Here is a 13604-nt window from a genome sequence, read left to right as displayed (position 1 = left end):
CATTAGCCAGACGTGCTAACTACTGCACTACGAAGGCGAACGTAAGTTATACTGACATCATTAAAATACAATCAATACCTACCAACATTTCTTAATGTGTGAACAGTTTTATTGCAAACCTCAACGCATAAACATGTCAATTTGAAAGAATGCCTTTTGTAAAAAAATACGTATTTAAGAATTCTTCGAATTACATTTTTATAATATCATCTTTAAAATACAAATTTAATGACGAGAATTCATTAAAAATTCAGTTATTCAAGTATTTAGCAAATTAAAAAGTACAAAGTACATTTCATTATATAAAAGCAACGCTGTACAACAAAATATATTTGTTTGAATATAACATTAAAAATATTTAGTTTTTAAAAAAATATTATTTGGTCCATGTAAATCGTTGAATTGTCATTTATTCAAATTGAGTTTAAACTACTTTTTTTATATCAAAAGCGTGTTTGAAAAAATCGTTATCATTCAAAAGTTGTGCTTTTGTAAAAAGTCCAGATAACAGATTAATATGATTTGAGAGGTATTGATCTTCTGAGAAGTCAAATAACACACACTAATGACCTTTTAAATCGTATTATCTTCCCAGCATATTTCCACATCTTAACTTTTCCATTTTATTAACGGAAACCATTTAAATTAGAGTCTCTTCAATCCTCCCCCTCTCCCGGGACTTCCACCTGCCCTCCCCCCTCCATCCCCGTTCTCTTCGCCCGCACTTCTCCTTTGTGGAAATGGAGGGATTCATTAAATGATTTTAATTGAATTACGAGTTCCAGTGTGGAAATTTTCTCCGAGTGTTTATTATTTATTTTACTTTCTTTGTACCGCCCAGTAAAAATATTTTATATTCCGGCAATATTTACGTGATGCGTTTGTTTTGTCTGTAGTCTGAAATGAGACAGACAACATTATTTACTTTCAATCACCGATTCTCAAAGTTTTTTAGCCGAGCACCTCATCGGATCTATGTCACCGCATAAAATACAAACGGGGCGCAAGTAAATAATTATAATTCTATTTTATTATAAATTATTACTGTTTAAATTTTAAGCAATGCGAATTTATTTCATTTTATTTTTAGGGAATTTCGCATCAAGTCTCACACATAAACTAGTATTACAAAATAAATGCTTGTACTTTTCCAATTACAAAATGAAACATTTGTAAATTTGTTAGAATACTCTGAACAGGGACGGGGGAAAGGGGGAAAATGGAAAGATCGGAAAATAAAGACACATTGTACGAAACTAGGGACACATCGCGGTATCAATGTCGACTTACAATCTTAGTGATCTCAATGCTGACATTTTCGAGAAGAACATCTTCATATTCATCGTTAACCAATTTTGATGAACGATAAATATAGGAACCTTGTTTAGCGTCTGTTCTACTGGTGGGAAGCATTAGGGTATCAGTTGCCCTGGTGATTCGACTGGGAATTCAAAAATATGTTATCCTAAAAAATATTATCTGTTAATTATTTATGATAGTAAATAGTTGTATTTTTAGTTATATATTTTTTTTAAAGTATAATATGCCCTTACAAAATACAGAAAAAAGTCCTTCTCCAAGCACAGGAGCTGTCTGTTTTTTGGAGAGGCTCAGCGCAACTAAAATTATAACATCGTGTTGAGTAGAAATGTATAGAAATTGTAAAAAAATGAACAATTTTAAATAAATAAATATTATTTCTGGATAAAAGACTATTCTGTAGTCGAATAAATATGCTTACTTAGTAAAGGTTAATCAAAACCATAGGGTGCCTTTACAACAGACGATCAAAAGGTAAAAAAACGTCACCTCGAAATACTCTTTAAGTATCTACGTGTTGTAATGTTGAATTTGCAGTACAGCGAAGTAGGAGAGCATCCACGAACATTTTTTTCCGTTGCCTTATTGCCAACACGTATCTGAAGCTCCCGTGAGAGCGATATCGCCCACTTTGGCGATCGCTAGGATGGATAATCTACTATACGGGTCAGGTCAGCATTTCAAAATATTCGTTTGAAGATCCAGGTGGGGCAATTTTGTGGATCCATTTTATTTTTAGCAATTCTATTTGGGTCTTGAACTCACCAGCTACTGTGATATGATGTCGTCACGTCTCTAGCACATTCGGATAACTACACAGCTAGATAAAACCCACGCAATTGGAACCCAAGGAATCTCACGTGTTTACCTATATTTAGATTCTTTATGCAAAATCAGTAATGGAATGAAAAAAATTAACAAACTTTTTGAACGGTTATGAGGCCAAAGCTGTATTTAGGTTTAATTTTTATATAATTATGCTAATTTTGTATTTATATAACAATTAGATTTTTTTCGAACTGTTGTGTCACATATCTACTGTTTAATGTTCAGAATTAGTAACGTGGAAAATGTACGAGTAGTTTTTTTATTTTATTACTACACCAATTATCATGAAATCTGTATGTATACCGATTACTACCCTACCCTCGATAACTATCCTGATAACTTTGCGTTTCCATTTTGTAATTAACGATCGAGATAATTCTGAAATGATAAATCTACGAGTTTTAACTTTTTTTAAATCATTATTAATATTTTTCTGATTATCGCTTTACTAAATAAAACCCGTGACAAGACATTCATTCACAGTAGTTGAATTCTTCTTCAAACCCTTAACCGCACACAATGGTGCATAGGGCACTGCATCATATAAAAGCAGTGTTATCTTAATCGTTAACACATGAAGGCAAGGTGATCACTCCTACGCTTCAGGGACCATTCCAAAGTGTAAAATAACTAATATTTATTTTCACCCCCCCCCCTGAGAATCGAACCCGAGACCTCTAGTACGGTAGCCGACCGTGCTGACCATTATACTACGGAGGCGTAATACCCTGTAGTTAAATTACAATAGTAAAATCAAATTCAAAATATTTTGGCTTTATTTTTTACTCTCTGTGACGAACTGAATATAAAAATTTATATAATGGCGTTCTTTCTCCAAAGTAAATATGCCTTTGATGTTGTATAAGTAGAGTGCAGTGCTTTTGTGAACGCACCGGAAACTCCTTTATGTTAATAAAGGCAGTCCTTTAGCTAGGACGTGTTTATGAATACTGTTACGTACTAAAGGCGTTTGAAAATCGCTTTATTTCGTCACGAAATTCGCTTCCCGATTACAAAAAAATATGATCTATTCCGATGTTTTTTTTTAAAACGAATATTTACATTCGTTTGAAAATGCCTTAACAAAGCGAAACAATTGTCACAATTTTTTTTTGTATTTCTTAACAACAAAATAAAATTTAGTAGACTCAAAAAATCAGTGCTTGAATTTAACATTTAATACGTATATTAAATAAAAATATACAAGTATATATTTAGCCGTTACATAAATTTGAGCTTTATAAATATAAGATTTTTACAAATATCAAATTTTAAGCTTTGACTACGATGAAAATATTTCCAATACGTTGCTTAGTTATAGCTTTTGTAAAACATGCGCAGGTATATTTCCAATAAATGGCTCCTTACCGTGCTTTGAGTAATACGCTAGTATCGATCCTTTACGACAAAGTGCACTGTAGTTAACACAGCCTTAGGAAATTGTATAATATGAGTATTTTGTGAGTGTGTCGGAGATTCCATATAGCTGGCTAGGCGGAAAATATTGGGATTTGTTTTGTTGGCGCCATAAATTTCTATAAGCCATTACCCCTCACCCACCCTTCCGCTCACCCCACAACCTAACATTTACCACAGTTAACTCACAAGCATTGCATTACCGCTAAATAATAATAAGGACTTTGTTACGTAGTAATAGAAAACGGGGTCGGGACAGGGGCGGACGTCCGGGCGCCAAAATAGCCACCAAAAATAGTGTAATCAAATTAACAAGCATAAATAACGGGTGGGGCAAAATCAATCACCCTATCAGAAGATGTTATAATTTTTGCAAATAGCGTCGTAAGTCAATCATGTTTGGCATTTGTAAACTAGACAGCTGCAGTGTACAAAAAAATTAGGGTAGGGCAAAATTAATCATGCAATTTAGTTTATAAATAACTTTTCTAGTAAATAAAAAAAAGACTAATGTAAATCTTAATTTGAACCTTGAAAAAAAGATGATATCCGTTAAGTGGCTACCGCCAGTGTTGATAAACATTTGTGCTCATTTTATCAAATTGTTTGTATTTTGCAGCTGTCTAGTTCACAAAATTTTAATATGAAAGACGTCCGATGTTATTTGTAAAAATTATAACATATTCCGAAACGGTGATAAATTTTGCGCCACCCTGTTCATTAAAATAATCCTCAGAGAGTGCCGCTGTTAAGTTAATTAAGTTAATTCACGCATCATATTTATATGAGTAGTCTTTTTTTAATTGGTGGAACTGCATTTTATAATATATTTAAAAAAAAACTTATTTATCATTAGACTGGTGATATAGGTAATAACAAAACCAGGCTATTGATCAAATGAAATAAAAGAAGAATAAACTATCGATTTTGTTTTATCATATTAAAAGAGCTTTCTCGCGAATTTCGTTGGGCATAGCAGAAACTAGCAGACTATATTTCCACGTGTCACGGGTTCATCATAAGGGTTATAAGGGTTAATATTTTTTTCTGGGGTCTGTGACAAAACTATTTTACTAATGAAGTCGAAACGTTATCTCACTCTTTCGAGGAGATTTTCTTTTCAATGGTAGTATTGTATAGTAATATTTTTTATAGATGTAATATTTTGTTCAAATATTTGCCATACAATATTTGCAAGACGCCTTTGAGTCTTCTCAGTGCAATACAGTGTTTCGCACCAAGATTTTAAATTAGAATGCAGTTCGGATATTGTCGATAACTTCAGAAGCGATCCGCGCTCGGAAACTTACAGCCATAAGCTCGACAAAATATAGCCTAAGAGTAAAACTCATATTTTTTGCATCTTCTCGAAGCGAGAGAAAGTGCAGTGTCGACGATACTTTTTTATGTAGTGCCGGCGCATTTTGTTTTCAAATTTTCAATTGCAGTCAGGCTAGAGGAAAAGTTTTCCCGCGCGCACCAATAAAAATGCCACCAGCGCCATCTGTTCTCACACGCCCGAGTTTCTCATAATTTTCAAACATTTTTGTCGGATAGATAGTTCAAAATTCAATATAAAACACTTTGTGACGAAACAGCGAGCGTTGAAGAAGAAAGTGCTTACCATAACAGCACTCATCTTGAAGTCCATCAGGTTCTTGACCTCTGCAGCCATTTCTCTGATAAGGATGAGGCCATCCTTTCTCACAACTTCTAAATCCCATTCTTGATATTTCTGAAAAAAAAAAATCAATTCAAAAAATAAATCAACGTCGAATTAAAACATTTTACCATTTGTATTTTCTAACCTAATTTTTGTATGATTGATACATACATGATCTGGTAATCATGAATAAGGAAATTCCGTGAATAAGTCTAAAACTTAAAACCAGTAAAAGAGTAATTCAAGAAATACAACAGTTAAAAAAATATTTCTAAACTTTTTACTAATATAATATTTTTACATAGTTTTATTTTATTACTTTTATTTGTTAAAACATTTATTATTCCTAATAAGCATTTAGCATACCATTTTATTTATAGATTATGAGATGAATATCACAAAACTTGCTTATTTTCATTCGTACCTGACTAAATTAGAACGAATAATTTTTCATGTAAAATCTGTAAAAGTTTTTATTTTACAAATTTTAATAAACGTAGTTTCAGTAACTGAAAAAAATGTCAAAATTACATGTCCATATTTAAAATATTTTTTCCATGGATAAAATTTAAAAAAAAATCCTATTGGCAAAATGATAAATGAACCCACTTTCGGATAACAAATTATTATGGACCTTATTTAATTTGAAGCTCCGAGAAGCCAACTATCAACCTTTTGTGTTCGGTAAAATGAATTCTTTAGCTCGCCCCATAAAAGAAGGGACCCTTAAGTTTGCGCCATTTGAAATACACACTTTACTCTCAAACTGAGATGCACTCGTGGCATTATGGCCGAGGAGAGCTGAACAAAATAAAGGAAATGGGGAAACTTCAAATTCTCGCACAGCTCGGAGGATATACGAGCAGATACAAGGGGTGATTTTATCCCGGGGTGAGTCGGAGCTCGGGACGAAAAATGAAGGATAGATTCAAACAAGACACTAAGGGTTGGCTCAATTCGGATGAACCCTTAACCGGCCGGGCTCATTCTCTACTAATGGCTCCATGCTCAAAACTTTCCGTCAATGTTAAAAACAGGATAAAAAGTCTAAATTATTTTACTTATTTTATCTCATTGCTATCAATAATTATCTTCCAACCAACCAAACGAGTATTATATAAATGTTCCGAAGAGATATAAATGGTCCGAAGAGATATTATAAAAGGAATTAAATATAAAATATCACGTAATTCGTTAAGTTAATTAAATTTTATTGTATTTTATTCTGGGCCCCGATTTTCCGAGTCATCATTTAACTATTAAATTATCATAGTGATCGAACCACCTATAAGAGAAGATATTAAATAGATCGTGTATTTTACGCAAATAATTTTCAATATAAAAAACGAAGATTAATTTATTTACGCTTAAAATTTAAAAAAAACATACCACACAAATTGTTTATGATTTTCAACTTTTACACCTTTTCGTAGAAAGTATCCTAACAAATATTTCAAATTACACATTCAAATTACACATTCTTTTATTTATGGTTCTTTTCTCTTAGGACATTTCTAGTCTACAAAATAATATATATTTAAAAAAACGCACATTTTAAATAGGCCCTGACTATAGAGTAGTGCCGGGCCTATGGGAGCATAGTTTAACAGGAGAAGTCAGGGATAATGGGAACACTAGAGTTTGCGTTTTACCTATAACGAGGTGAGCATCCGCCCGTGAAATTGAAATTTATCGTCAGTATATCCATGAATTCACATCCAGATTTAATATTTCGGAGGAATATGATATTATCATTTTATGGTACAATCCATGTAATCGCGGTTTATGATTTGAGAATGATATATTCGACCGAATATCATTGGACTTGGTTATGTGAACCCCTAAAGTTAAGAATCGCAAACTATTGGCCACTTAGAAGCTGGCGGGGTTCGGTGACATCGTAAAATAGTGCGCTCATAAAATTGTACATTCAGAGTTCGTTCACATGAGATCCAGCATTTATGAACTTAGACGGCGAAAGTTACTATCATGTCAACTGAAAAGTCAATATAAAAATATGTATTGATATCAACAAATTCATTCTTGTGATGTATTAAAAACCTTTGCAGAATTATAACAAGTTATAAATATAAATTAAACTAATGAAATTCAATGATCAAAATCCCAAAATGCTATTTATAGAAAACCATTTCTTAAAATCTATTGTGACACGTATTGTCCGCCTCCGTAGTGTAATGGTCAGCACGCTCGGCTACCGTTCTGGAGGTCCCGGGTTCGATTCCCAAGGGGGGTAAAAATAAATATAAGTATTTTTTTCACTGTAATATTTATTCAATATTACCATGGACTGGTACCTGAAGCGGAGGGCTGATCACCTTTCCTTCATGTGTAAAACGATCATGATAACACTGCGTTTATAAGACACAGTGCCCTATGCACCATTGGGGTGTGGATAAGGGTTTTATTATTATTATTATTATTTCCAAGAAACACGGTTATTAAAAACATTGTTCATAAATTATGTGGAGTGCATCAAAACACGTGCAACAATACATTTTATGAAATAGTGGTGTTTACCAAGTAAAACTTAAATTAAAAATGAATACATACAGAGTTACGAAAAGCGACTGCTGAATCATTTAATGGATACATATTTGATTTGAAATGAAATTTATAGATTAATAATATTAAGGTTGCGTATTAGATAAGTCATGGATGAAATATGTGTGGACTTAGGTATTCAAAAAAAGCTCAAAAGTTAATCTTTAAAATAAAAACAAAAATAAAAACAGACAGCAAAAAAGCTTTATTCAAAAGCTCAAAAAATGTATTATTATTAATCACTCTTTAAAATATATACATTATTTATTTTAAGTAATATAAGTATGAAGGAGAATTAAAGGTAAGTTATGGATTTAAAAGAGGTAGAACATATTTTTTTAATTAATACAAATGTTTAAAATATCTTTGGTATGCATGACCTAGCAATCAACTAAGTTTGTTTAAACTGTATATTCCTGAATCCAAATTACTGATCCATTTAATTAATTAATCATGTCTTTGTGAAATTCAGACGTGTACAATTCAAGATTTTGACGGCAGACAGGAATTTTAATGTTTAGACTAGATTGCCAGACCCTGGACATTAGAAACGCGGTTAAAGGAATTACGCGACGAGACCTTTTGTTCAATAGTAAAATGATATAATCTAACCTCATTTCCGTAATTTCCCAAACCGTTTTATAAATACATCAGATAATTTTGTGTAAAAGTGAAAAAATTTAAAGATGATAATAATATAATATTATTTGTATATTTTTATTTAATAAATAACAGCTGGGTTAAAATAAATACAACTGATTTTCATATTTAAGTACTTAATATTAAACTCGAATTGACGATCAAGTTAACATTGCGTCAATCTAATGAAGTTCCCTATCAACCATTGTGTAGGGATTCAAAAATGGAAAAACATTTTGTATTCATTAATAATTTCCATATGTCAAGGCTACATGAAGTTATTTGAGTAAATCACTGTGAGTCCATTAAAATTGAATAACGTTTTTTTTTACAAAATACAATCAGCCTTTTGCTCATCGCTTCTCTACAGCAGATGTTACATTTTTGCGCTTTTGAATGATTGAAAAGCCAACAGACCAGACACTAGTAAATTTACATTCATATTCGTAACAATTCAGTAAAATTCGTTCGTTCGATGTTTTCCATTAAAAGTATCTAGCATACCTATGTTTTTAAATGATCATATTTTTTATTCCACGTAAGTAGATATCTATGCAAGTACCGATTGACTTAACTTTCAACTTATTTTAAATTTTAAATAATTTCAACTATTTTTTTTTTACGGGGCAAACTTCTTATTATTAGCTGGCTTAAGTGATCACTTTATACACTGTGCATCTTTCATGTTTTAAAATATATATATAAATACTTAGGGGTAAGTAGAAAGAATCCAGAATTTGTGAAGAAAAATTGAGACACACTCGAAATGTCTTAAGAGGAAATCCCTACATGATAAATTTCAATGTCTCTGACTAACAGTTTTCTATTTAGGATTGATTTTGTACCAATCTTGATGATTTAATTTTATAAGACTATAAATAATTCAAGATGCGTATGAACGCTGTCCTTTAAACACATTTTATTGGATTTTGTACTACTATTGTTAAATTCTTATACGTTTTTAATAATTACGTACTATTATTATTTATTTGGTGTTGAACTTTCAATTTTGTATTTGAGTTCACATCCTATAATCGGGGGTCTACTGGATAATGTTTTCTGTAAAGTGAGTAAAAGGGGGGTATAAGGCCGAGAAGAGCTGAAGGATCCTTAATTGTTAGATGCTATTTGAGATGTTGAAATGAAACGTCTATCTCCTTTGGTACCATCCATCCTTAGACTAGGCGCTTAATAGATTTCATCCTCCGCTGAAACAGACGTCTGTAGCAGTCACAACCGGACAGGGTACAGAGGTATACTAGATATTAAATCTGTGTGGGTGGAGATATATTCGTTTTAAGATTTTTATTAATATTCATTTAAGACGAATATGTTAAGGTAGGAATATGGAAGATTCGTTAGTTGGTTAAGGTCCAACATATGATAAAGTGCAACTTAATTTTCTTTTACCCCAGGTAACATTTGACGTACATAAATGAATTTTTGCTTAAAATACCGTTTTGATATTGAATGATATATTTTTTAAATTGTTTTAAAAAAAAGAGTTATAGAAAGATTGGGAGTTAAAAAACTTTATAAAAATGTTTTTTTTTAATATACATTCTAAAAAAAAGTCAAAAACCAAATATATGTATATACTCTTATATATTTTTTAAATCGTCCGTAGAGACACGACCGGCTTCCTGCGAAGCCGAACGCATACTGAACCGTCCAGATTGCGAGTAAGGCCTTGATGTGATGAATTTATAAACAGTGAAACATTCTCATAATTTTGTCTTATCTATTTTATTCGCATAAAATTACACCTTTGTGCTATTATTTGCAGCGTATTTTTATATTTAATATTTTTCATACTTAAAATTTAATGATAATTTATACGTTTAATAGTAAAACGACAATGAAATTAATACAGGATAATATAAAAATACGTACCATTTAATTTAATACATATCATACAAATAATATATTGTATATTACATATAAAAAGTTTTTATAAAATACTATTATACTTGATTCGTTTTTTAATGAAAATTAAGATTCTCATGTTTGAATACATTTTTACATGAAAACCGAAAAAACAATTTCATAATTTTTTACATATAATAATAATAAATAATAAAACCCTTATCCGCACCCAAATGCATAGGGCACTGCTTCATACGAACTCAGTGTTATCTTGATCGTTTACACACAAAGGAAAGATGATCAGCCCTCCGCTTCAGGTACCAGTCCAGGGTAATATTGAATAAATATTACAGTGAAAAAATCACTTATATTTATTTGACCCCCCTGGGAATCGAACCCGAGACCTCCAGAACGGTAGCCGAGCGTGCTGACCATTACACTACAGAGGCGGACAAAATTTTTACATATTGGATATTTAAAAGAAAGGTTTAGTAAAAATGAATATCTCCGAAACGAAGGATAAAATACATGGTTTTTGTGAATTGTTCATTTACAGTATTTATGAAGAGCGTCGATTGACCTGCAGCAGGGATCAGTAAGTTCTCTCGGTGACGATATAAAGAAAGGTCAAAGATTACAGGACAGAGGTGTAGTTGACGTACCTGCTAAAGCGTAAAGCATCATCGCCCTGACCGGCGCCCCTACCCCTGGCGGAGAGGCGCCCCGGCCGTATCGCCCGCCCCAACCCCGCCTCACCCCCAATACCTCTGATAACCTTTCGTGACATTCTGCAAATAATGCTGCGTCCTCCTTCCAGATTCCCTGGCTTTATTCAACTTTACATCGCTTCTATTCAGCAAATTAAGAGAAAACAATTGTTGTAACCTAACAAATAATTGATTATATTATGCTATTAAGATTTATTAATTTGCCAGGAATATTGGAAAATGAAACCTATTTTTCCAACCAGTATTAATAACAAAAAAATTGTATTTCATTTCACCCACTCATTTCGTTTGACCCTTTCCGGTCCATAATTTTTTTTTAAAAATTCCACCAGGTCCACAATAGATTTACAGCATTGCAGGGTTAAACAATACATCCAAGTTTTTTTTTAAATAAAACTACACTTGTGTTAAAAAATTATTTTTATTTTGAATGTTTACAATCTTGTCTCTTATTATTACATTTAACACTAAATACGAGTGAGAAAAAAATATGTTTGCTTGTAAATTTAAGACTAAACTGATGAAGAAAAAAATGTCGAATGACATTCGATATTGGACTCACCGGAATAAAGTCGATGTCAAATGACATTCGACACAGGACCGGAAAGGGTTAACCAATATTTAACACTGGTTTCGGTACAACATTTTGAGTGTGACCAATTTGGTCACACTCACAAATTCGCAAACTCACTTGTTCACAAATCTAGATTATCTAAACTTAGGAGTTATTTATTACATTTTAGACATCTCAACATAGATGAAGAAGAGTGTGAAAATCTAGATATTTACAAATAAATATACAAATGCATTTATAAATCAAGGTAAATACCCAGACTTCTATATTCCTCTTTATCTATGTTTAGATGTCAACAACAACAAAAAAGTGGTTTGCCTATATGTTTTTCTTTAAACATATTAACGTTATTGTATATTATTTGTTATGTTTATGTCCGCCTCCGTAGTGTAATGGTCAGCACGCTCGGCTACCGTTCTGGAGGTCCCGGGTTGGATTCCCAAGGGGGGTAAAATAAATATAAGTGATTTTTTCACTGTCATATTTATTCAATATTACCCTGGACTGGTACTTGAAGCGGAGGGCTGATCACCTTTCCTTCATGTGTAAACGATCAAGATAACACTGCGTTTATATGACGCAGTACCCTATGCACCATTGGGGTGCGGATAAGGGTTTTATTACTATTATTATGTTTATGTTAATAGTTATATTTGATGATTGGTATTCACAATATGTTATAATTGGTGAACAAAAAATAATGTGGTAATAATATATCAACGTTTTAAAGGATGAAATGTCATTAAATGTACAATGGAAGTTCCAAAAATATACAAAATTTGATTCTTTTTTACATTTTATATTCATTTTTTAATTTTTGCATAATTTATTATACTTATCTATAAAAAATAAATACTATTTGTAATATTCGCAAATTGATTCTTGAAAATGGACCTCTAGAAATTAAACTGAAGGTTAAAAGGTCACCAATCTGTGTATTATATTTACATCGTTTCGTATAGCAAACTACGCATTACTCATTTCCAGCTCTACACTTATTATATTCGGTTAATTTATATAAATTGGAAAATTTCATAAATTAAGATGTCTGTCAGTGACATTAACAGTCATAACTCTTCAGATTATGAATCGAGGGAACATAAAATTGGCAGTAGAAGGCAGGCGATAGTGAAATGTACCTCCCCGAGTAATACGAAAATCAGTAGACATTTCTAAAGTTAAGGCTGGTGATCCATTACAGACTCTTAATGAATTTATAACATGATTATGATCTGAAGTAAATTATTCAACACGCTTATACTATATTCAATCTACCAATTTAAACCTTCACCTACTATGTAGCATATTACTACTAAATATTTCAATTAAGGTTGTGACATTTTAAAATAACAGTAATTTATTTATATAGGTACTTAAAAATATGCGAATGAGATAAAATTATAATACAGCAAACTTATTGGAGCACAGGACATTAATTAAAATATTTTTATAGTAGATTAGATTAAACAATTTAATTAAGTACAATAATTTCTTACTTTATTAAGAGATTAAAAATATTTACATATTGTTGAAATATCATGTAATCTTATAACATATATATGTATATATCATAAAATATAATGGAAAATTTAATTAAGTTTTCCATAAAGCACTGTGAAAAATACTAAATAATGTACCAAACATAGAAAATGTTATAAATAAAACATTATTAAAATACAAATATACTAGAAATGGCAACATTTTATGATATTTTAATAAAATGTAAATATTTTTTAAATTAAAACGTACAATTGGAATAAATTATTGCAGTCACTATATGGTAGTAATATCTATGAGTTTTAAATTTAATTTTTACTTGGTAAAAACCATTTTTTATTACACACTATTGTGGCACATGTTTCCATGTATATAACATCATTATCAAACACCGTATATGCCATTTGATAATGAAGTTAAATATGTTAAAACGTGGGTCACAAAAGGTTTGAATGAAAAGTGATATTTAAAAATCAAAAGTATAACTTTAAATAAAATTAAATGTTTCATA

The 13604-nt window shown here is 31.3% G+C and overlaps 1 protein-coding gene across 2 annotated transcripts in view; it reads right to left on the bottom strand.

The window, feature by feature from the left end:
* The window catches only part of stol (voltage-dependent calcium channel subunit stolid), a 119886-nt gene that overhangs the window by 69298 nt on the left and 36984 nt on the right, over positions 1–13604 (bottom strand). For both annotated transcript variants that reach the window (XM_088263373.1, XM_088263374.1), the window contains exon 4: positions 5189–5299. In XM_088263373.1, coding sequence (XP_088119499.1) covers positions 5189–5299 — 111 coding nt within the window. The remainder of the gene's footprint in view (positions 1–5188; positions 5300–13604) is intronic.

The sequence above is a fragment of the Brachycentrus maculatus genome, unplaced genomic scaffold (assembly GCF_059751285.1).
Source record: "Brachycentrus maculatus isolate JH-2025_06_01 unplaced genomic scaffold, ASM5975128v1 h1tg000199l, whole genome shotgun sequence".
Taxonomy (NCBI): Eukaryota; Metazoa; Arthropoda; class Insecta; order Trichoptera; family Brachycentridae; genus Brachycentrus; species Brachycentrus maculatus.
The sequence above is the reverse complement of the archived record's forward strand: the minus strand, read 5'-3'. Positions and strand labels throughout refer to the sequence as shown.